The sequence below is a fragment of the Callionymus lyra genome, chromosome 3 (genome assembly GCF_982586985.1).
Source record: "Callionymus lyra chromosome 3, fCalLyr1.hap1.1, whole genome shotgun sequence".
In the NCBI taxonomy this organism is placed as follows: domain Eukaryota; kingdom Metazoa; phylum Chordata; class Actinopteri; order Syngnathiformes; family Callionymidae; genus Callionymus; species Callionymus lyra.
This window is the reverse complement of record NC_141820.1, coordinates 29,234,550-29,259,175: the sequence shown is the minus strand read 5'-3', so window position 1 is coordinate 29,259,175 and position 24,626 is coordinate 29,234,550. Positions and strand designations below refer to the sequence as shown.

Sequence of the window (24,626 nt, the reverse complement as noted above, 5' to 3'; positions counted from 1 at the left end):
AAATGATTATGAGTGAAGCTTAGGTTGTTCAATTTAATATATATTTATATATATATATATATATATAATGTGTGTTTCTTTTATTGTAACGTATGTAAACAAGGGCGATATATATTGTGACATTGTGAAATGTCTTGGCTGTTTAGAGACTGGCTGGTAAATCATTTAAATCGCTCTTTCAAATCAAAATGTAGGCTCGGATTCAGCGTCCGGTGGAAACTGTGTAATACTCTCCCGTGTCAGTAGGTGGCAGCAAGTGGCTAGACTATACTGTGAGAGGATTTTGGGATTCGGATCCAGACGAAGAACTAAGTATTAATGCGGGCCAAATTTAAACATAAAACAAAGACTGGGTGAGTTTTAAGGATAATTAGAAAATTATTTTAATTCATTCTTATTTAAGAATCACTTTATATTGTTGGGCAACAGATTGCATTCATTTTATTTCTAGGCTGTTTGTGTGCCTCGAGATTATTTAAAAAGAAAAGTTTAAAAAAGCACTAGGTTGGATCACTATAGTCCGATCCAGTTTGCACTTAACCAGAATCATTTCTCTTCAGTCCACACCGAATGAATATCAAATTGAGAAGACGGTGAACATAAAATGTACAACATTATATAAGGTAGTTGATGTAAAAAAATAGACGTTTTTTTCACCATGTTTTGGAGATTAAAACAAATAAATCACCAATAATTAATTCAATAATGCTATGGTGCACATATACAAACAACAATTTATTTAGAAGTTCAATGACACCCACATGTAATCAAATAGAATCAGATTAAATCAGAATCAAAAATATTTTATTGTCAAGTTTCATGATACAGGTATCGTACTTTGGTGTGATTTGCATAAAAATACATGTATTGAACTTAAAATAAAAAACTAAACTCTAACTACTTTCACAGTTTTATGTTATTTATAGATAGATAAAACGTTATTGATCCCTCTGGAGATCTCCTCTTGATAAATAAAACACATCACTGCATCACAAAATTGTCACATCATTATAAATCGTGTTTTATAAATCAAGGAAGGTTCAGGTTTCCCTAGTTGTAGGAAAAAAACATGAAAGAATTTATCTTCATCTTTACCAATGTTCATGACCAGAATACAAGAGTAAGACAAAAAGCTGTTACACACAAAAAAACCAGGAAACCTTTTGAATTTTGCAGCATCACAATTAACAAGCAGACTAAGCTTTAATATCACGAATGAAAACGTGCGAATTATCTTTGATGATATTATTCTTGAAATCATTATAGGAACTTCATCTTCATACCAAGATATACCTATAAAAATGTTTATTTAGAATTACACTTTGTATGATTTCAGAAAGAAATGTAGGATGTAATTTATGTAATATTTTGATTGGATTTTTTGATTTTGACTTGATTGAATATTCATGTTTTTCCATTATACAGATATACAGTAGTTTTAGTTTCGGATCATTCCAGACATGCACCATTTGATGAATTTAATGTCAAGATTGAGATCAAATAAATAAAATCTCTCACTTTCTTGAACTTACTTACTTCACAGGATAAGTTGAATAGTTAAAAAGGTTTAAATACACACCAACACTGAATTTTGTCACATGCATTTACTTCACAGATCAATATTGGTTTCTTTTGATATGATCTGTGCTCAGGTCACTGTTAAGATGTCATACATGTCCTTAGATTTTCCCAACATAGTTTCAAATTGAACAAAGGAAGAAATGAGCTTCGTCTCTCATCTGTCAATAAATGAAGTCTGCACCTCTCAGTTCAGAATCACTTCAGAGGTATTTGCATAGCAATATAAATGAAGAACTCACTATAGGAGATACAGAGATCCAGAATCCATCTACTGTGCGTCTTCTGTATGTACATGTATGTATAATGTGATGAATATTTTCTCACTTTTTATCATTTTCTTAACAAACCAAGCTGTTTTGCATGGTACAGTGGTGGCACCAACAACCTTAAAATAGATTTCTACAACATTTTGGTCCATATACAGATTATAATTTTGTTCTGCCCCCATCATACGCCTTGTAAAGCAATGACTTTTTCTGAACCTTCATCTGAAGCACAAACTGTTGCGGTGGAAAATGTAGTATATCCAGTTTGACTAATTCAATTTGGTTCATCAGATGAAGAGGAGCTTTACCTCATTTTTTTGACAGTTAAATTGAAAACTTTTTTCCCGAAAAATATGATTTATTTTTTAATCTAACTGATCACTGTAACATTATGGGTGTTTTTCTTTACTCCCTGCTGGGATAAACTACTACAATAACGTGACGTGTCCGGACTACATGCTGTTGAAAGAAAGTCACTTGAGGTAGTTTCTCGGTTCGTTTCTTGAGAAGCCCCTCTTAAGAAAAACACTTCAGCTATTGTGCACTGGAACAGATAATCTGTGAATCAGTATTTTGTGACATGCTGAAGATTTTAATTTTGAATCATTAATCTCATTTTCCAATAGACATAAAAGACAGTCACACATAAATAGTGCCGTCGTCAAAAAGATGGGCCTGGCTTTGAATCATCTGCTTCATTGCTTTTGGCATTCGAATGTGCAATTATTTTAAATGATTCTCTTGTTGATAAACACACTTAATATACAAATACAAGACATTAAGTTTGCTTTTTATTGTAGAGATTATGAGTCCTATGACATTTATGGTCTGTACTCTTGGAATGTACTTTTCACAGTGATTTATGAATTAATAAAACAGTCAATGACGAATCGTCTTTCCTCGATTAAATCATTTGTGTGACCTCCCTGGGCTAGATCAGTGTTTCTCAACTGGGCTGGCTTTGGGACTTGTCATCTCCCAGTAATGTCAGGCTGTGAAATTCAGAAAAAAAAACCTCTAAAAAAAAAGCATTTTGAACCTGAAACATGTATAACAAAATAGTATTTATAACAACTGTCACATCTTGAAATTGACAGAGTTGGGCAACTGTCAAACAAATTCAATTTCAGGGCAAAATTATTTGGTAAATAAAGCCACTAATTTGGCTATTGGTAAGAATTAAAGCTATTTTTTTCTTTCCCAAACAAAGGCTGGAAACATCTCCACGACCACTTTACCAGTTAGGAATTATGACCTAGACTGTGTGTGCTATTTAGAGTGTGTCTCTGTAGGTGATGTCAGAATTGGAGGCGTTCACCTCCACACAATAGATCAAACCTCGACAAATCTGAGCCGGACCTCTTTCAGACGTAACAACGAGTCGGGCTCAGGGAAGAGTAACTCAGGATCAGTTCTCTCAACGGCTGCATGATCAGCAATAAACAAAACAAATCTGTGTTTGTGTGACTGTACTGTGACTTGTGCGAGCTGATCTTAGGAACTGCTGCTGAGGCGTCGTCGCAGCAACGAGGCAGGCTTGCTCTCCATGTCTTCTACATCACTTTCACATTGTCTCTACGAAAGATTCACGTGGTTAAAAGTTTAGACGCTCGAGTCCACGAGGTGAACCGAGAACATACCTCTTCCTCGTCCTGATCTGTGCAGCGGCTTTTCTTCAAGAGATTCAAATGCCTCAGATGATTACACATCCACACCATGTTGTACGACATCTGAAGGTTGGAGAGGTCAAAGCAAATGAATTAAGCTGCTGCCTGTCAGTCCGATACATCTTGAATCTGTAAACTGGAGCTAGAATTTAACCGTATAGCCTGTGATGACGAAGTGATTCCCAACTCAACATGGCAGCATCCGACCACAGAACACGGTAAAATGTACAACAAATCTCAAGTTTAACTCAAGACAACTAAGATAAAACTAAACTAAATCATATTAGTGATAAATGAGTCACATCCATGTAACATCTTGGAATGTTTTGATGCACTGTGCCAGCATGTAAAAAGTGGCATTTGTCTCACCATTAAACATGTTACACTGTGATAGTACAGTTTTTATACACCTTAAAGAAGTGCAGTAACATTTAAATCTGCTACAAATGCTCCTAGTTGTGTTGATGTTGCACCGTACCTGACTGAACTCCTTACATAAACAAGGCCAGAATCTCAGATTATCATCATCCATTAAGCTCACTATTACTCTTTCTGGCCAACAAGGAAATAAAGAAATGGCTGCTTATGCATTTATAATAAACGTCTGTTTAAGTCTTCAACCAATCAGGCTCTTTACGAAAATGTAACCTTTTATTTTATGTCTTGTGTTTTTTTATTGTAATACTTCCCATTTGTGTTCTTTCCTGAGTTTGTGCAGGTGCCTGTTGCTTTGCATTAGCTTATAAATAAATCAGCGGTTTAGCTTATATATAAAACTCTTTCTCAGCAACAGGCGCCACATTGTCATCACTGGTCTACGTCTTCCTCAGTTTGATCACCACCTTGTTTTTGGTACGCTTTGAGTCAACGCTTGAACATTTATTTTTTTGTCTTTGTATTTTGTGAATAAACCTGTGTGTAAACTCAGTTTGTGCCTGTTGCTTGGTTGTTCAACTTGTATTTGGGTCCAGCTCATATCCAGTCATCACTTTTCACAAATGTCAGTTGAGCAGCTAATTATACCAATAAGTCCTTTAATAAACAAAATAAACATGATTCAACTGAGAATTTTTTGTCGCCATTATTGTGATTTTGCCCAGAAATTAAATGACTGCTCTGTACTTTAAGAGCGACATCGAGGGTGAAACAACCACAAGATCACACTTCTGGACAAGAAAACCACACAGACACAGACACAGACACAGATAATGAAACCAGGAAACATCTTTACCGAGTAGTTCATGCAGCTTCTTAACGAAACTTGAAGCTGTTTTGTGCAAGATTTAAAAAAAAAAGTTTCTGGCAGAAAGGTGTGACTGAATTGTCATGGAACCTACAGACCGTCTGAAGAGTCGGTTTCTAGTTTTATCTTCCTGGTAAGTTGAAAATGTCTCTCAGTACTTCATTTAAGAAAATGCTGTTAAGCAGTTTGGTGGTCACATGACACTCACAGACACTGCACCGTAGGACAAAGGATCGTTTTTTTGGTCCTTCTAAGGATGAGAAATTATTATTTCTGTGAACCTACTCTTACCGTCTTCCTATAGACAGTGAATCCCTTCCTATCGTTACTTGAATGGTGCGTCCAGAGACTCACCTTCCATTTCCTTCTGGCATTGAACTTCTTAAAGCTTTTCATGTTGATGGACGATCGATTTCTTCTGGCCAGCTGCTTCTCATTCACCGGCTGCAACAGAAGTGGTTTGAGTTCCACGAGAGAAACACAAAGTAACATCCGAGAGTTTGCGGAGAGATGGAAAATGACCTTGATCCAAGGATGGCGGAGACTCTCCTCGGCCGTCATCCGCTCACTGGCAAGTCAAAGACAAATGCGTACGATTTAAAACATCGTAGTCATAAAATGTTTGTCCCGGCAGAACTGGACTCCAGGAAGAACCAGGACCAGCTCATCTCTATCACATGAACTTACCTCGGGTTATTCACCAGCAGCTTCTGGATGAAATCTTTGGCCAAAGAACTGGTGAGGCTAAAATAGTGATCGTCAAACTCGTAAGTTAAGGCAATGACGTTCCTCAAAGTCTCATCGTTGTTGTCGCCTTGGAACGGTGACAAACCACTTAATCTGAGGAGGAGCATATTAAGGATTAGCTGCAAATCTCTTTTGTCACAGTACAGTAATTAACCAGATAAAGATTTGAGAGGTGGATTTTTGAGGTAAATAAACTGTCAACAAATATGTTTTTGCAAAACTGAATTAAGTTTGTTCCTGAATTATAAAAAATGTACCCAAATAATTAACAAATTGAGTGAGTAAAAAAAAAAAGAAGACATTTCCAGGTTATAAATGTAAACTAAAAAACAGACAATAAGACAATGTTTAAAAAAAAAGAAACATGCAATCAGAGAGCTTTATTCTTTTTTTTTTCAAGTTAAATTTGAGTCTGAACTTCTGTATCATTTTGACATTTGTGTTTGTAATCTGGAACGTTGAATACAGGAGATTGAAATCACTTACAGGATGTAGGTGATGACGCCAATACTCCTAAAGAATAAGGTCATATTCAGCTCAGAGATAAATGTGGTCAGACATATAAAAAAACTCAAATAAAACATGATCATCAATATTCACCACATATCTGCTGCTGTGCTCAGAGGCTCACCGTTGATAAGCTCTGGTGCTGCAAGAGAAAGAAAAAATATAGGTTTTGCCACATGACGTTGGGAGACGGCAATTTCATTCATTTCTATCATCTTATTAAACCAAAGATCATTTTTCTGCGATTCATACACAAATCCTATATTGTTTTTGTTTTTTTTGGTCAATAATGACATTAAAAAAACGACTGTATTACAAAAGTAAAAATAGCTTGTTTGTCAACTGTGATCCGGGTCAGAGACTCACCTATATACTGAGGGGTGCCACTGCTGCTCCGGTACTCCTCGCCCTGGTAGAAGCGGTGTGCCAGGCCAAAGTCGATGAGCTTGATGTTGGGATGCGGGCACTTGTTGTCTGATAGCATGATGTTCTCTGGCTGTTTGGAGACAACAAATCTATGAGGGTGCGCAGATAAAGAAGTGTGTGTGCTAGAAAGATCAAGGTTCATATTATAATGTATAAAATGTGTTCTTATGAGAAACACAATGATTTAGATAATTCAAATCTCAACACCATAACATTTATATCAAATATCATACCAATGCCAAATAGACACTTTTAAATTAAACCAATGAAATAAAGTGTTATTATCTATTAGACACTACAACGGTGTTTTAAATCATAACTTTTTCGCTACCTTCAGATCAAAGTGAGCGATGTCCTTGCTGTGCATGAAGCCCAGTCCTTCAAGGATCTGCTTCATGAACTCGATGGCTTCACTCTCCAGCAGATTCTCCTTCTCTGCGATGAAGTCAAACAGTTCTCCTCCACCGACACTGAAAGTTAAAGATGCTTGTGTAACTATTTACTGTCCCAACAACGGAGAATGTGATATCTGGAATAAAGGACTCACATCTCCAGAATAAGTACCACCTCTGATTTGCTCTCAAATACATCTTTAAGAAAAACAATGTTGGGGTGCTGTAGAGCCTGAAGGACCTCAACTTCCTGTTCCACTTTGCTCTTATCCGTGCCCAGCCGACTGCATGAGTTCTTCCGCACCTTCATGAATTTGCCGGCCCAGGGAGTCCCGGTCGCCAGCTCAGTGACCTGACGTACCTGGCCGAAGTGCCCTCTAGATCGCAAAAAGTAAAATATATACTCAGGTTTAGTTATTTTTCACACCTCAAATTCAAGTTTAAATTTCACTCATGTAAACCACCGAGACAGGATCAAAATAAAAATACTGAGTAGATGCTTTTAATGTGGTATTTACTTCTTGATATGGAAACACTAACCACATATCTCAGTGCAAGAATTACATTTTCCATCAGAACTTTTTTTTTAAAACAATTTCAACCAAGTGGACTTTTAAATATCTTATATGCTGGGAAAGTATAAACACACTAAGTAAGTAAGTAAGTAAGTAAGTAAGTAAGTAAGTAAGTAAGTAAGTAAGTAAGTAAACATCATTTGTAAAGCACCCTTCTAGACCAGGGTCACAAAGCGCTTCAACAAACAAAAACAACACACAGCTAAAATACATGCTTTAAAAGGCTAAGTCCACTTAGGCCATAGACTTGTTGGTGATGAAAATCCTGTGTACGTAGATTACCTTCCAAGAATGTCACCAATACTGTAGAAGTCTTCAACATTCTCTGGTTTGAACATCGCCATGGTGACAGGCGACAGTTACCTAATTTCTGTTAAACCTGATGTTCCATCAGTTCTGCACGACCCAATCAGACCTGAGCAACAAAGACAACACATACTTGACAAGTTCAAACCATGCAATTCTGATACATGATTTCTGAACATCAGTGTTGAGGTGAAGTAAAAGATCAATAAATACATTTAGAAATCTTGAAAAAAAAACTCTTGTGTAATGTTTCTAAATGGTTGACCTTCATATTCAGCACCAATGTCGTCCTTTATTTATATTTTAGCCCATTCAGATAGAATGTCTTGTGTAAGAAGTAGATTTCCTAGAGTGAGAACAAGTTCTCTTTCATTCTTTCAACCACAATGTTAACAAGAAACTTCACATGAAAACATTGAAATAATTATTTCCAAAGATATGATCCATATGTTTTTACCATGGATATCAATAATAATAAAAAAGAATATACTGTATCTGTAGATGCTCTTGCGAACACTCAAGAGTTGTCTGTTGTTTGCAGATGTCTAGTTTATCATCAGAAGGGTGAAGCATCAATTGGATTTCAACAATTTCGGCTCCTTTTCTGATTTTCCTTATGGATTCTGATTATTAACGATTCTCTTGACTTAATATTTAGTGTTTTTGTTTATCATTAAAATGACCATATACAATAAACAATTCGACTTGAATATTAGTAGATTAAATATATAAGAATTCAATCTTCAAACAGATTTTCGTCGTCTTTTGAGGCATCGGTGCAGAATAGTGAAACTGGACTAGCAGATTTATAATTAATATATTTAATAACTGGAACTAAAAACCTGGAAAAAGCCTTAATGTAATCCTGTTGATTACAACAACAACAAAAAAACTAACATAAAAAATGACGCATTAATTACAGAGTCTGTCTTCTAAGGAAATTTCCGTTCTTCTACATGAACTCATTAAAAAAACATACTAGTTCCACAATTACACACAAGCAGCTTTTAAATTATCACTTTTACTTCAAAGCTTTACCGATGCCAAGTACTTTCTTAATGTGAATCAACTCCAAGTCCAAACGTAGCCAGCATTCGAGTGTGTATTAAGTCAACTTTGTACTAGTCGAACACAGCCTGTTACAGAAATGTTTAGGAGTTTTTTCATTGGATCGATTGCGAAATCATACAATAAAATGTAAAATTTGAAAGAAATGGAGTTTCAAATACTTCTCACTGTTTTAGACTTTGTTTGGAATGTTTGCTGTCCAGGTGCAAAAGTAAAAAAAACGTGAGTGCAGTGTGTGTGTGCGTGCATGTGTCACAAGTGACCACTATTCAAGAATTAGAGATTTTAGTCATTCGGATCAACAGCTCTGTAACCTGTAAATATTCAAACATTCGATAAATGGGCATTATGGACGATAGATGAGTTCTTCGTTTCTCTGTGTCAATACTGGAATAAGTTGTCAATTATTTTTAAATTGGAAAATCATTGAGTGGCTGCTGCTGACATGGGACACTTGAAACTTTGCTACAGGAAGGAGGGATATTGATTGAAATGCTTGTTAATCGTAACAGTAAAAACTTGCAGTACGAGTTTATTTGAACTATGTTTAAAGATTAGTTAAACAAGTCTGTCTGTTTGTCTTGTTCTTATTAACTCCATATAGATTGGTTTGCAACAGCCGACAAACTAAGACGACAACTTGTCAGGCTAGTGCAACATTCTAAATTCAAGTGAGAACCCCTCCTACATTTTCAATTATATTCAACAAATTTGAATTATATTTGAAAGGAGGTTTGCAGATAAACAAATTAAATTTGAATTGGAGGAAGAACAATTTCAATTCAATCCCACAGGTAAATTTGTTAAACTCCAATGTATTCCAATGTTTCTCACTGTCCAATAAAAAGGTAATTGACTAAAACGTATTATGGAAGATGGCAAAAATACATATTATATTTAATTTAAAAATAGAAATGTTATTTGAAATGTGATGATCTGAGTTAGTTTCCAGAGAAATGTTTGTCTGCGATTAGGCTCTGCTTCCTCCTTTGGTTACGCATATACATAAGTTTGAATCCATTTTCAATTTATATATGCTTTAGACAGTACATTAAGTATTTTTTAAACTAATTATTATAAATGTGAATCATAACATTTCTTGGTTTACATTACAAAGCTGTACACATACTGCACTGCTAAATTCATGAAATATTTACAAAGATTACCTTACAGTACACATACATAAAGCTCTATAGCTAATGCATGGAAGACTGTGTTGGCAATAACCAACAGGATGTTTATTATTAATGTCGTGTTTTCAAAAATCAAAAATAAACTCGTTATTTTATCAATGAAAGTATATCATAGGTATCAATAAAGTCTACCTATCTATCCATCCATCTATCCATCTATCCATCCATCTATCAATATTAATGAAGTAAATAACATTTCCTTAGCAGGACAACATGGTACGAATAATAATTCCGATCATCCCACTAGATGGGAACATCTTGACAGACAGGTATTAACAAATGTAAATAATCCGTTTAAATTAATCTCGGTGAACACTTCGGTAACTTGGTTCCTTCTGGGATATAAATCCATTTCTACCGATCCTAAATAAAAGCGCGTTTTATTCTAGTTCTCGTCACTCACTTTCGTTCGGAGCCGCGAGCCTCTGGTCTACCTGTCAGGACCTGTTGCTGGAGAGACGCATTCTTGACGCTCGTCACTCTTCTCACCGAATCTCAACTACGTCTCTCACCCATGAACGCACGGACGAGATAAAGTCTGGGGCGGAACCGCGGCGCAGAACTGACCCATATGAATCCCGCCGACGTCCGTGTCCGTGTCTGTGCTGCATCAGGCTGGACTAGAATGCGGAAAACGTCCTTTCATTAGTTTGATGTCAGTTCCGATTCATGCGTGGAGAGTCCTCTCGTTTATGTTGCCATCTGCTGGTTCACACTTGGAACTGCATCGTAAAAACTGTCGCAATAATACACTGCAGCCACAAAACTGTAATATAAACTATAACCACCAGCTGAAACCAGTTTCTCTTGCGTATCAAATACTGTTGCTCTGTTTAAATGTATATAAACTATGAGGCTGCCTGAACATTAGCTCGTGTCTCTGGCAATTCTCTGTTTAGTTATATATTGCACTGAACTGTTAAAGAGTTTTGACAGTGTGTTTGTCTCCTTGTGTACATTTGTTTGCCTAACGGATTTTGCTGTAGACCTCGTGTAGTTTGTTTTTTATAAAGTTACAACTTTGCCTTAACTAATACAGTTCCTAACATCTCATGCCTAAATAATATTTCAACAAGGGCTAAGAAATAAGACAATGTCCCATCTGTCTTCGGAGAACAACATGCTTTGATAATGTGAAATGTTTGACATTTACAGAGCAACAGGTTTTCCAAGTTTGGATTAAGGTAATAGTAATAAAGTTCTTAAGACAACAAACATGTCAGCAGAACGCTGAAGCATAGCTGATTCATGACCGAGTAATTCAGAGGTCTGGGGCTTCATCAGGCTTAAACAAATAAAAACGTTGGAATGAGGATTAGTCAACATTACAAATGAAAACAGCAACCCTAGAGGACATGATGCAAAAGAATAAAGTTTACATTTCTAAAATGAAAAATTAGATTTGATAACAATGTACATTGATTGACATTATGTGTATTGTAAAACGGCTTGTAAGACTCTTAGGTTGGTACTTTGGTATTAGTCTGAGGATTTCATTGAATTGTAGCGCAGTACTTCGTGGGAATGAAAACAACTACAAGACTGTGAAAAAGGACTGAACTTTATTGACTGGAGTTGAATATCTAAACACTGAAGAAGCATACAGGTTTATTTCTTCCTCCCCCAATATGGGTTGTTAAGTTAATCTGAAATCCCTGGCCCTCTTCAACTTCTCCCACCACCAACTCTTCAATCCTTAGTTCTTCTTCTTTGGGGAGTCGTACTTCCTCTTACTGGAGAACCAGAGGAGCAGAGGGATGCCGATGGAGGGAAGAGTCATCACACCAAAAGCCAGCCAGTCCAGCTGATGACATGATAAAAGGTCATTGTCAAGGGGATCTTATCAATTCTGGCCAGAAGAGATCATCAGTTCTACTTACATAGTGGGGGGAGAAGCGTCTATCGAACTCCCTTTGAGCCAAGATTCCTCCCTGACCGGGAGCGCTGGTGTAACCAACCTGCAAGAAGAAATCCATCATCCATCTTCATGCTCAGACACAATCCAGAAATTGAATATTTACCACGACTTGTCCGCCCTCCTGGGCCAAGTAGCTGACAGTAGCAGAAGTGAAGTTGAAATAGCCAGCCTTCAGGGGGCGCAACACCACCGTGTGAGAAACATTACTGGCACTGCAGTAAGTTGAGTTAAGGTAATGTGACAAGTACAAAGTGGTACAGATTCTGTTTGGGTCTTCTTCCTTGTACCTCAGAGAAACATCTGCATTCATGTTGAAACAATATTAATGCTATTAATTGAATTAATGCAAATTATGATTCAGTATTTTAGAATCAACACAATCGTCACAGAGAAGTTGCTTTAAATGTTTAAAATCTTTATGCCCCTGTAAATGAGGCAAGAGCAACAAGTGATGACCTTTTGATTTGATGTACAATTGATATAAGTGTTGTTCCAAAGTATATAGGAAGTTAAATCTAAAAAGAAGTGATCTAAAAGTAAGGAAAAACAGCAATAGGATACGGTGCAATTCTGTCCCACTTCACGTTGAGCATTCCGGAGACAATCCCAAAGTCTTCCGGGGGAAAAGAATCATCTGAAAGTTCCACTTCCAGGGCAGCACTGGGGAGAGAAAGAGATCAAATACAGCCCCAATCACATTATAATAAAGAAAGAGTATTTTTTTTAATATAATTTTTCTCCCTTTAAAAAAAGAGGGATACACAAGTTGGTAATAAGAGTCACCAAACATGGTGACCTTTTGATAAATGTTGAAAAAACTAGATGTTGACTATTTTGGGGAACAACATGTACAAACATTTAATGTAATGAAAAGTTTTAACAGAAAATAGCTAAAATGTTCAGCCTACTGCAAGAAATAGCCGAATATTTTATATTGCAACCAGTTCAGTATAATATCAAGCTGATCAAGATGCTGAGTGAGAAACAAACAAACTGAATAAACAAATGTAAAACTTGATTAAGACGTTATCTTTTGTCACATAACTTTGACACTATTGGTAGTTTTGGTTGCTATTGGTTTAACATTAATTTGGATTACAACAATTATTGTATTTCATATTATCTAGATTATGGTCAGCAGTGTAGCAGCTATAGTAGGGCTGTGTGATCATAGCAAAAGTCATAATAATGATTAAAATCAACTTAACCGAGTTGAAAATGTTCTTTATTTAACATAAATTTTTACTGAACCTTAAACCAGAAAAGTAGAAAATAACAAAAGAATAACAATTTATTGCTCATGTGAGCTCTATATTTATTTAATTTAATTATATATCCTTTGGGTTTTTTTGTCAGGTACAATGACTGTTTTGTTAACCACAATTACAACAGCCTATTTTAATTAGCAATTCTCCTCTAAAACATAAGTGTACAGGGGTGGGGCGCAGAACTGCAGCAATACAGTAAAGATGAGAACAATAAGCCAGAAAGGCTAATAGAAATAATTGCTTATGTCAAGTATTCTGTTTTTGTACTTGTGTAAAGCCAAAATGTAATCTTGACCAATAGCCCAAATGTATAATAGTATGAAATGGTTGGAGCAGAGATCATGGATGGACTATAGAACGAAAAGGTTAGAGATTAAGTTTATTGATTCAGTGTGATAAATCAAACTATTTAAACCTTTGTTTCAATCCACAATACCATTAGATTAGCTGTTTACCACATACTGTTCAATTATTTTGAACTAGTTTGAACTGGGACATCTCTTCAGAACCTGCCATACCCAGAGAGACACTAACCTGGATCCCACGTTGTAGATGTTGTACTGCAGAGTGAGGTCCCGACCCTCCACAGCATAGCGGTTCAGCAGAGACTTGGATGCCAGAAGACGAGCTCCATCTTCCCCAGAGCCCAAGCTGAGCAAAGCCAGCACCAAAACCAATGGCAGCGTCCTCAACTGTAAACATACACATTGAATGATTATTTAATGTCATTTTTAAACAGTAACAATGGGAGTAAATGTATTAGTGCTCATGACAAACAATGAAAGTGACACATATAAATGTAGTCACTATTGTCTTGTGTTACTAACCTTACAATAAATACATTTGAGATGTGTGACTATGAACGAATAACGATTGTGTTATAAATCGACTAAGATAACGATAAAAAGTCAAGCATTTAAATGTCAATTCAGTTGAACTGTTGAAGCTGATGAACCAAGAAAAAGATCGATGAAGTCAACAGACAGACTGTCGGGACGCTTACGTGGACAAAAAAAGAATGAATGTGTTCCTCGCTTAGTAAACACTCGCATGTTTCTATGCTTCTTACGACTTATGATCACTATACAACATATACATGCGTCTGCAGCAAAGAAACGTGAGCTAAGAATAAGGATAAAAATGAAAAGATTCGTAAGACATTACCATCATCATCCTGGGCGAATCTTGAACCGTGTAGAAGGAGTGGCGCATGCGCAGAGTTTTACATCTGCAGTTTAGGTGACGTGGGTTAGTAGGACTCGAACTGTTACCAAAAAGAAACAGCGCCTCCAAACGCAAGGAGGCAAAACTGCAGGTAAACTTCAGCAAACCCGCTGTTGATGACGTTTATCTCTAAATTTCTACAGTAAAATCTCTCCAAATTTAGCATGATAGTATTTAAGGTCTTCATATATTTAAGGATAATTTATTTCAAATTTCTACAGTAAAATCTCTCCAGATTTACCAAGATACTAGTCAAGGTCTTCATGAATCATGATCCAGTGGAATTTTTCACTAAGCTTTTAAGAGTTTCATTCTAGGATGTTTAGAATACATGTGTAGTAATTGAAAGATTATAATGATATTATTTTGAATTTACCCCATAAAAGTTCAAGATAGATTTCCGCTATAGCGCTATTAACACAATTTAAATTAGTTAATTCGTATTGTTGGTTGAAATAAATAAATGGAAACATAATCAATATAAATAAACAATATAGAACAGGATTGCATCAGGTTAAATAAATACAACATAAAACATTATTACTGTTAATTTATTGCGTGACAAAAACAATTTTCAAGTTAGCTTAAGCGTAAGCTTAGCAATAGACGCGCAAGATTTCTTCAGCGCGGGCTAACGTGACGGTCGTTCGCTGACTGCGGGCTCACGTGATGGCTATCCCAATAGTGTGTATACAAAATAAATCTCTGTTAATCCGGAAAATAAAAGAAGTTAATGTAATATATGGTCGAAATACCGGTCTAATAATGATTCACAAAGACTTTTTTTAAAGACATTAAAACAACTCCTAACAAGCTCAAAGTCAGACTCGTTGGGAACAAATCCTCTTTATTCTCGTGGGAAGGCCCCGCGGGGTTCTGGCACCTTATGACCCATGATTACATCATTCAAGCGCTGGTTAGGTGAGGCTTTCAGTTTATGTAACGTTTTCATATGTTCATTCCTCCACCCAGGAAACTGAAACTATTTATACTTGAATTAAATGACTTGGTTAAAGTTTCTGCCCAAGTACCAGTGTTTTAGAAGTTTCCATAAATATTATTTCTTTTTCTTTTTCGCTGTTTTGTTCTTTAAAAAAGGAAAAATGAAATATAGAAGCATACTTCTGTGTCTTTAAAATATGTTGCTTATGTACATAAATATATAGTTTAGGTGTAGGGTATAATTATGACTTTAAGTAGCGCCTTCTGTTTAACTGCAGTTTTACAAACTACACTTTACAGGTGCAGACATGTAGTTTGAAAACGTGTAAATGATTGAACCAATTTCAGTTTGTCATTCTGAGAAGAGGAATCTATGCATGTACACAAACCTCATAGTGTCGATACTACTTGCTTGTATTTACATCAAGTTTGTGCAGATTGGTTGGACACTAATCTCCCCTTACCTTGCTTAGCAAAACTGCTGCCGGTAAAATACAGATTTTGTTAAAGCCTAGAATTGAAGCGTTTATTTTTTCAGTTTAAGAATAAGTATCCTTTTAAAATAAACTGAACTAAACTGAACACATTAAAAGAGTAATAAATACATGGGGTATGTATCTTAATGTCTTCTGTTCACCTGGACAATCTATATACATTGGGAATTACTTTTGTAGATTAATCTATTGAAATAAAATTATATATAGAATGGATGTTTTAAATAAATTATAAAATTGTCCATATTTAGGTAATTAATCTCACAATCTCACAATTCCTGTCAATTAATATTGGATTGTTGTGTATTCCATTATTAAGTATATTAAAAATTAATTTAACGCGTTAAACAGCATGTGTTAAATGATAAGAATCTGTTATTTATTTATTTTTTAACTTCAACTTGTTTTGCTATAAGAAAATTTGGGGGCGGGGGCGTTTGTTTGCGCATGCGTGCGCATGCGTTCTCGGAGGTTTCCTGGATCCTATGCTGAAAAACGAAGGAGAAGACCGCCATCTTCGTGAGGTCAATTCAGCACTTTAAGGTAATAATCATTATTTTAATGTATACTTAGGACGAAATTACGTGCTTGATGACCATTTACGTTCTTAACCAGTGTATTATTTAGTGGTTTGCGTGTTAACATCCGTAAAAATAGCACCAAACCAACATAGACTTGCATTTAAATACTTGCACATTTTTTTAAATCAGTGAGTTCACTGAAAACATTTCTTTTAGGTAAAAAAAAATACTATCTTGAACATATTTCGTGCATTTGGTTGTGACATTGAATAATCCATACATATACAGTGTTGTGAAAAGTCAATTGAGTGCAATATTTGTATTTAGTTTCTATTCATGTTAATATTCTTTTTTTTAAAAACCTTTTACTAAAAGGCTTTTAGATTATTTCAAAATCCAGTAACGATAATGTACTGTAGTTGGGAAATCTGCTTTTTAATCTTCCTCTGAATGTTCTTAATGAATTATGTTACTAAATGTATGAATCTACAGATGCCCAGACATTGTTCAGCGGGGGGCTGCAAGTCACGGGACAACAGAGAGACCCGTGTTGCCGGAATCACATTTCATAAGTAGGTTTTTCATGATGGTGACAAAGAGGACTAGATTTAATAAATGAACAAGAAAGAAAATGGTTCTTTGTCGTTGTGTTTCCAAAGGTTACCGAAAAGAGCAGGTCGAAGGACCATTTGGATCAACAACTCCCGGCGCCCTGACAGCTGGGATCCTCGTACAGATTTTGTCTACTTTTGCTCAAAGCACTTTACCCCAGAGAGCTTTGAACTGACGGGATGCAGGTCAGGCAGGAAAAATATGTCATCGTATTTTTTGTCTGCATATTTGAATTTTAAATATGTAGCAAACCCCACTATTCAATCTAAATTCTACACACAGATGCACAATTGTAATATGACATCAAGTTTCAAAGATTGCTCTTTAATATTCAATTACTGTTGACATTTGTTAATAAGCTTATGATCCACATGCTTTTTATTAGGTTAATGTCACATCAGCTTAATTAAATTACGTCACAGCGAGACTGAAAATAATAAACAAACATCTGAAATGACCATGTGACTTCCTTCATGTCAACGTGAATTTTCATCAATGCTAACTCAATGTATGGATTCCAGCTGCTCATATGACAGGGCTCTGCAATAATCTTGTCTTTCTGATGCAGTGGGATTAGAAGATTAAGAGAAGAAGCGTTACCCACTATATTTGATTTCCCATCAGGACGCTCAAAGAAAAAGGAGAACAGGTAGTAAAACAATTCTAGTTTATTCATTTTTGTGAAATGATAGAGGATAGGCCTTGATTCTTCTGTTTTTCTCTCGCAGCAAGAAGAGTTCAGTCCTGGTGGAACAAGACGACGGTCAGAAGACGGCAGTGATCGCTTCAGAAGTAGACAGAGGTAAAGAGACGCCTGATGTGCAACCAGTTGTTGGAGAAGAAGAGTTGAACGAGCATATGAAGGGATCGTCTCCACCGCCATCTGACCCCGTGTCACCCTCACGGTACATGAGGCGCCTCCCACCTCCTCTGGGATTTTATTTGCCCAAGGAGCACAGTTATGCTCAACTGCACCCCCTGCAGTGGAGACGGCGTTACGATCAGGCCATCGACTGTCTGGAGAGGGTGTTACGACAGCTGCACGCGGCCCGGAGGAGGGAGAACCGCCTGCGAAGCACTGTACTCAAACTTCGTGATAAAAGACTGAAGCAGACTTTAAATGGGTCGCAAGAGAGTTTATGGAACCAGGTGAGACCTTGCAAGGCACTAGGAGACCAGGAGGTGTGCTATGCAGGTGAGGATTCTGGAATACTGGCGGACACTAAAGGCTGGAATGAAGTGAAGACTCCTTGCATGTATTGTGGTAAAGAACAACCGAAGGAAAAGGGGAAGATTGTGTCCAAAAGGGGGCGCAAACAGAGTCTTGCGAGCAGTGATGTTGACCGTTATGAAATAAGAGACGCACCAGATGAAGTAAAAGAGCTTTTAATCCCTGGGTTACAACATGTTCTAGTAGCAGCAGAACCTCTGTCTTGTACCGAACAGGAGCTTCATCCTACGAACATTTGTGACGGATCGGACCTAGAACCTCCTCAGGACCCTGAGCAACACTACTGGATACAGGAAGACTCAGAGTCTCACCTCATACTGGTTCCTGTCACCGCTGAAGATGGAATACAAAGCTTTTTAAAGATGGACCATGTGACTAGTGACAGGCCGACAGTGATGGTTGCTGATCTGAACCTGTCGAGAGATGTTGGTATTCTAAGTAGAAAAGATCAACATTCTGTTGTCAGAGAGGATGTGAGGGAGAAACTCAAAAAGCACCTGGAGGGGTTCCACCTTCAGCTCAGCACAGAGTTCTCCGTCAGCCCCTGATGGAACAAGAAAAGCGCCTCTGATGATGCAACAACAATGAAACAATAAAACAAGTTCCTTGAAACAAAATAACTTTATTTGTAGATATGTTTTGGTTTTCTGTGCAATCATTTATTTGAAGAATATTCCTAAAAGCAGGCATTTCTAAGCAAACAATCAACTTGTATTGTGCTGTATTATATACTAGCTATAGTTGAATCTGTATGAACAGACATGTATGTATTAGGTCTCTAAACTGGGTGATCCAGATCTAAACAAGGTTTGTGGGTCTTTGCCTGACGAACTAAACATTTTATTTTGAAGGGAATAGACCTTTACATGTTCTTAAAAAGTGTTCCTGTTTTTAAAATACTCTTCTTTATCCCCTTTAATTAGCCGTCACTGCAGAACAATTGACCAAAAGTGGCGACTAAATTCTTTTTCTTGATTTAGCTCACAGCTTGTTATTACTGCGAGGTTTTGGGTCCGACCAGTTAAGAACGCCCTTAACCATATTTACTCCAACAACAGGTGTTAATCCAAATGTAAACATTTGTCTGCAGTAGTATATTTGTTCTGAGCTAAGGGAATGTGTAACCTCAATTAGGGGGTCAGAAATAAGATGTATAAACTGATAAGTAGTTTATAGTAAAATGAAGGAAAACCTTTTGTAAAAAATGCATTGTGATGTCTTTGCTATTATTGTAAGTCGTTGCATTTTAAGGTTTGAAAATATTACCGCGATGATAAGTACATGTGATCATGGCAGAGGTCATTCAGGGTCTGTGGAATGGGTCTTTATTAGGTTTAAGTCCAATATATTTGGATATGTGGAAGTTGTTGACGGGAAAAAAACTTTTTTCATGTTTCTGATTCACATCATTTTGACACCAAAAAAGAGATTTTTCCCTGCAATAAATTGAAAAACGTTAGTGAGTTTTGAGATCTGTGAGGCGAGGTTCTTCCCGCTTTCTGTGGTTTTCTGAATCCCAGTGTCATCATACATAGTGCCACGCCCTTCAGGGATATCAACTGAACACCTCTTTCAGTTTACTGGTTCTCACTCTTGCGCAAACTCCCGCTGACTCAGAAAACCGGATTGAAGGAATGCCATTGTGCCTGTTTGTCTCGGCAGTGAAGAGGTTAACCTTCCGGGGATCAGTCCAGCCCAACCTTGTTGCATAAAAAGTTTTACCCAAAGCTTTCCAGATGTGCTGCTTTGGTTCCAATCCAATAAGTTTGTGCAAGAATAATTGTGACGTCCATTGTCATCTATAAAGTTACATAGAAAAAGTACAGAATTTACAGGCTGAGAGATTTGAGCCGTGCGTGAAAAGGCATTCCTGCGTCTTCTTCCTGGTTTTGTCCGTGCGAGGGGGGAGGATCCTGGAAAACAGGCAGCTGGTAACAGAAGATCCACTGACACTCGGGAGCAGACAGCCAAACACGCAGCAAGAAAACTTCCCTCCAGAGTCGCCATGACTCAGGTAAGAACCCCTATTTCACATTTCTTGCTCCTTGTTTTTCTACTCATAGATTTTGTGAGGTGAGTAAAGATTTTTAAAAAATGATCAGAAAACGTTCCAGGAATCATTTAAGGGGTTAAAGAACAAACTTTTGACAGCCTTGTAAAATCTTTTTTTTCCCCCTCATCTGAGTAAAACAGACCTCCAGCTTCTTATCTTTCTGGTCATTTGCCGTTCTGTCTACACGTTGTCTGTGAGCGTCTGCTGAGTTTGGGTGGTGAAAGGCTTGCAGCAGCTTGTGGTACTCCAGTCATACTTCAACTTTGGGTGTGGTTTTCACTAAGCTGTTGTTTCACTCAGAACTTCTAGTCAAGTCTGCAAGATGGCAGCGAGTCACCACAGCATCTCTTAAGTTAGGTTAAGAATTTGTGAAATTAAAACTTTGTGACCATGTGTACCTGGAATGTTGGCCCACACCCTCTGCTGACTACAGTAGGGGGCGACGCACCCAGAAAAATATAATAGATACTTTATAAAAAACAAACTACTCCTTTTATTGGACAATAAAATCGCTAAATCTCGTAAGTTATAGATTATTTGGCAGACAAAAGTCTTTCAGGAAACAAAGCCACATCTACACACTTGGTTTTGAATGTTACATTTGAACTGAGGGTTGACCATAATTCTCTCTTCACTGCTGTATATCTGGGAGTGGTTTTTCATGGAGGCCCACATGGGAACGTTGGACCAATAGTTGAATTAAAAAAAACAAACAAAACAAACACTTTTTAAGAAAATGTATATAAAAAACTCAAAATCATTGTTAGTTCTTGACTATTAGAATGACTGGCTTTGATTAAGAAAGAAAAACTCAGTGGAGTAGACACACATAACAGAAATATCAACAAATAGAACTTAACATGCAGACATGTTGAGCTTTTATGTTTAGATCTGAGTTTTTCTTTCTTTCTTTTTCTCACATAGTTGGTTTTTCTTTTTTTACAACCCAAAACTTGGATTTTCTCTGAAAGATTTCTCTTTGTGATCTTCAGTTTCAACATCTTAAACTTTTAAATGTAGATGCATACATAGAGGAATTATGAATACTTTATATATATATTTATATATATAAATATTTACACATTAGGGTTTTTTTTTTCTTCATTTTTTGACTAATTTGGACTTTAGTACTTTAGTACTTTAGAACGTTAATTAAAACCCTCAAGATTATGTACATATCTATGATTACTTTTGTAAACAATAGATTCCCCTCAAATCGGCTGACACCTTTCCTGACCACGCCCTCCTGTTCTTCTGTTACTTTATGAAAATGCAAATGAATAAATTCAATAACGGTTACGATTGGGAGTCAATTAAATTTACGATTTTTTTTTTATAGCCCTTTAAGTCTAATTTCATCAGTAGATTATATGAGGGGTTTTTTTAAACTTCCTTTTGTACATTAGGATTAGATATTTATACGAACATTCCCTATTTTAAATGGTAAGATTTCTATACCATTTCTTTGTGATTAATGGATTCATTTTGAATGATTGTACTGACACTTTCTGAATGTCACTGACTAAAGAGAAACATACGATTTTGTTCAAACTGATCAGTTACATCTGTCAGGTTGCAGGGACTTTCTCAGGTTATGACGTCAAATATTAAAACATAAATATATATATATAAACTTCATGATGAGGCTCTTTCACATCATGTAGAACAACACAAGACCAACATTTCTATATATTTTAAGTCAAAAAGTTCTCCCAACAGATGTTACTCTGTCCAATAAAACATTAGTAAAGGTATAGTAGTAAGTATTGCACTTCTCAGAAGATTATGAGGCAAGTATATACTATGTACTGCAGTTTAACGCAAAATTCGATCGGAATAATGTGTTTGATATTGGGTCATAAGAATGGAATGACTTGGCTACAAGCAAGTTTATTCTTCATCTGGAAATCCTTCTCAGCTGACTGACAATCATTTTAAACGCATTTTTTCTGAACACTGCCTTGGTGTGAACAGTGAGCGGCTTCAGAAAAATGTGTCATGTGAAAATAATTTCTGGTTACAAATACTTTTTGCACTGTTTTGTGATGTGAAAGACTAATGTGTGAATTAGGACTCAAGTCGGTTTTCTCTCTGTCTGCAGTTTTCAGACCTCGAGAAGGCCATTAACACACTGGTCACCCAGTTCCACTCTTTTTCGTCCGACAACTCACCAAAGCTGAAGGCCGATGAATTCAAAGGCATGGTGTCTTCCCAGTTGCCAAACCTGGCGAAGGTAAACGCTCTCTCTCCCCCCCGTGTCTATTTGTCGGATTGGAAGGGAGTGGCAATGTGCAGTTTAAACATGCTCAGACTCATTGAACACATGCTATTGTTCACTGTAAGTTAGCATTACTATCACACTACTAACAATGAGTCTCAATGTGTAGTGTCTGAGTACTTTACTTAAGATAAACTTTACTTTTTTAATGCTGCTGATTCCATTCTCAAAAATCTATATGTATTTTTAGTTTGTTCGTTATTAGTATAGGTCATGCAGTGATGAATGTCAACTCATGTATACATTTATTTATGATATGCATACGCATATTAATTACCCTTATTATGGGGTTATAAACTTGTAAAGGAAGCTAAAAGATAGACTAATAAATAGACAATGAGAGGTTATGAACAGAATAAAACAACTTATATTCTCTTTACTAGTTAAGTTGACATCTCTCCCTCAAATGTCTAATTAAGATTCCTATTAAAACTAAGTCAATTTTAATCAAAGTCATTATCCTTTTTAATTCTCTTTTTTTTATACATTTAATAAATGTTCTACTGTGTCCCAGTTCTTGTTTTATTTGTCATTGGTCCAATTGATTGTTTTTTTGTTTTTTTTTTAATTCTCCAGAGCCGTCTAGCTTAAAACTAGAGCATGGAATTGATTTACAAAAACAACTGATTAATTGCAAAGTTAAAAAAAAAAACGTTATTTACATTGTCAGCTTCTAATGAATCTGTTCATTTAGAGAAAGGGCATATATTTAAAGTAAACACTTATAATGTCTTCAAGACTAAGCTTATAAAACTGATACATTTAAAATACTGTTTCAAATACTTCAATTTGATGTCAATATTGGGTTATCGTAGCAGACGCACATTATCAACATTTTTATGAGGATCCAACAAGATTATAAAGTATAATCTTGTCAGTTTGGAAAGCGACCCAACTCTCTCACTGAACGTAAAGTAATGGGACGAGTCACTACTGATGTTGAAATGCTTGGCTCTTAGGTGATGAAGAGTTACACCCATAGTCATTCAATTACACTTAGTTTTTAATTCAAATGTATTTATCTATGATCGTGTTGTTTATTTCTGAATTACTGGTATCATGGTCAAAATATTGAACACAAGAATAAACTCAATTGACAGTTTTTGAATTTAAAATGGAGTATTTATAAGTGTTTTGACTAATATCTGATTTCTATCTCGACAGGGAGTCGATATGTCCGCATTGTTGGGGAAGATGGGTATGACTGACGCGAACGAGGGCATCTCTTTTAAGCAGTTCTGGGGCCTCATCCAGTCACTAGCCACCAACCAATGCGGTCTGCTGAGCAGCCAAAAGGGCACATCTTGCAGCTGCAGCCTCCTGTGAAGACTCGACATCGTTTTGGAAACTGGGACCAAGATCTTCTGCTCATCTCGCTAGTATATCAAATGATGAATTCTCATATCGTATTTTATACTCACTCAATTGAAACAAAGTGTCCAATCAGAATTGTTTACCCTCCATTTTCAGTAAGAAAACCAATGTAATAAATATTAAAACATAAATTTCTGCTTTTCTTTTTTTCAACAAATGCCAGTGTCATGAATTTAATGTCAGTAATTATGATCTGGCCATGGATCGCCAGATTATAGTAGGAATACCATGAAAGTAGAATACTTCAATAAATTGGTCAATTAAATCAAATATTTCTGATGCATCACAATTTTTTCTGTTCAGTTAAACAATAAAACATATAAAAACAGAAAACTTCTCTGTAAGGGTCAGTGAAGTATTCCTGTGCTATGAAAGGAGGATGGATTGTATCTATCATTAATCCGTGTTTCTGATGACTGTGATGTCCTTTTTAAAATGTCTCCTCAGGAAACCATTTTAGATACAAGCTGACACATTATTCTCTCGGGGAGTGTGTGTAAACAGTTGGGAGTGGCACATCATGAAATGATTTGATAGAAATCTCAGATTAAAAATTAACTCAAAAATAAGATTAGATTCAGTTTCAGTCAACGGGAATGTTGTTTAACCTTTATCCAACTAATTGTTTGTTTCCCCTACACATATTCTTCGATAATAAAGGAACTACAAACAGGTTTCTTGGTTATTTAAAAAATGATGTTTAAAAAAAATAGTAACTTGACTATGTAAATATATAACAA

At 36.2% G+C, this 24,626-nt stretch overlaps 4 protein-coding genes across 4 annotated transcripts; 2 read left to right on the top strand and 2 right to left on the bottom strand.

The window, feature by feature from the left end:
* Positions 1-784: 784 nt before the first annotated feature.
* Positions 785-10,582, bottom strand: LOC148084365 (death-associated protein kinase 2). Its single transcript, XM_087787440.1, has 12 exons — positions 10,375-10,582; positions 7,687-7,819; positions 6,985-7,206; positions 6,769-6,907; positions 6,378-6,507; positions 6,105-6,153; positions 5,991-6,017; positions 5,445-5,597; positions 5,280-5,325; positions 5,112-5,201; positions 3,488-3,577; positions 785-3,422 (listed from the first exon to the last, which is right to left on the bottom strand). The coding sequence occupies exons 2-12, from the start codon at positions 7,746-7,748 to the stop codon at positions 3,342-3,344; spliced, it is 1,089 nt and encodes a 362-aa protein (XP_087643566.1). The 5' UTR covers positions 7,749-7,819; positions 10,375-10,582; the 3' UTR covers positions 785-3,341.
* A 932-nt stretch (positions 10,583-11,514) lies between these two features.
* ssr2 (signal sequence receptor, beta) lies at positions 11,515-14,374 on the bottom strand. The gene is made up of 6 exons (XM_087785907.1): positions 14,322-14,374; positions 13,692-13,849; positions 12,451-12,549; positions 11,993-12,101; positions 11,852-11,929; positions 11,515-11,775 (listed from the first exon to the last, which is right to left on the bottom strand). The coding sequence occupies exons 1-6, from the start codon at positions 14,367-14,369 to the stop codon at positions 11,668-11,670; spliced, it is 600 nt and encodes a 199-aa protein (XP_087642033.1). The 5' UTR covers positions 14,370-14,374; the 3' UTR covers positions 11,515-11,667.
* Positions 14,375-16,312: 1,938 nt separating this feature from the next.
* Positions 16,313-19,539, top strand: thap7 (THAP domain containing 7). Its single transcript, XM_087785906.1, has 5 exons — positions 16,313-16,360; positions 16,831-16,910; positions 16,998-17,135; positions 17,519-17,599; positions 17,679-19,539. Exons 2-5 carry the CDS (start codon positions 16,831-16,833, stop codon positions 18,727-18,729), a joined length of 1,350 nt encoding a protein of 449 aa, XP_087642032.1. The 5' UTR covers positions 16,313-16,360; the 3' UTR covers positions 18,730-19,539.
* A 399-nt stretch (positions 19,540-19,938) lies between these two features.
* On the top strand, positions 19,939-24,017 carry s100v2 (S100 calcium binding protein V2). The gene is made up of 3 exons (XM_087787439.1): positions 19,939-20,195; positions 22,336-22,467; positions 23,677-24,017. The coding sequence occupies exons 1-3, from the start codon at positions 20,187-20,189 to the stop codon at positions 23,836-23,838; spliced, it is 303 nt and encodes a 100-aa protein (XP_087643565.1). The 5' UTR covers positions 19,939-20,186; the 3' UTR covers positions 23,839-24,017.
* Positions 24,018-24,626: the final 609 nt, after the last annotated feature.

Excerpts from the sequence above, each read along its gene's own strand:
- LOC148084365 (XM_087787440.1), bottom strand. The coding sequence starts at position 7,748 with ATGGCGATGTTCAAACCAGAGAATGTTGAAGACTTCTACAGTATTGGT. Across the intron at positions 7,207-7,686 it reads ATTGGTGACATTCTTGGAAG|AGGGCACTTCGGCCAGGTAC; the intron begins GTAATCTACGTA and ends TTTGCGATCTAG. Across the intron at positions 6,154-6,377 it reads TGGCACCCCTCAGTATATAG|CACCAGAGCTTATCAACGGT; the intron begins GTGAGTCTCTGA and ends TTTCTCTTGCAG.
- ssr2 (XM_087785907.1), bottom strand. The coding sequence starts at position 14,369 with ATGCGCCACTCCTTCTACACGGTTCAAGATTCGCCCAGGATGATGATG. Across the intron at positions 13,850-14,321 it reads ATTCGCCCAGGATGATGATG|TTGAGGACGCTGCCATTGGT; the intron begins GTAATGTCTTAC and ends GTATGTTTACAG. Across the intron at positions 11,776-11,851 it reads GACGCTTCTCCCCCCACTAT|CTGGACTGGCTGGCTTTTGG; the intron begins GTAAGTAGAACT and ends TCATGTCATCAG.
- thap7 (XM_087785906.1), top strand. The coding sequence starts at position 16,831 with ATGCCCAGACATTGTTCAGCGGGGGGCTGCAAGTCACGGGACAACAGA. Across the intron at positions 16,911-16,997 it reads GCCGGAATCACATTTCATAA|GTTACCGAAAAGAGCAGGTC; the intron begins GTAGGTTTTTCA and ends GTGTTTCCAAAG. Across the intron at positions 17,600-17,678 it reads TCAAAGAAAAAGGAGAACAG|CAAGAAGAGTTCAGTCCTGG; the intron begins GTAGTAAAACAA and ends TTTCTCTCGCAG.
- s100v2 (XM_087787439.1), top strand. Across the intron at positions 22,468-23,676 it reads AGTTGCCAAACCTGGCGAAG|GGAGTCGATATGTCCGCATT; the intron begins GTAAACGCTCTC and ends CTATCTCGACAG.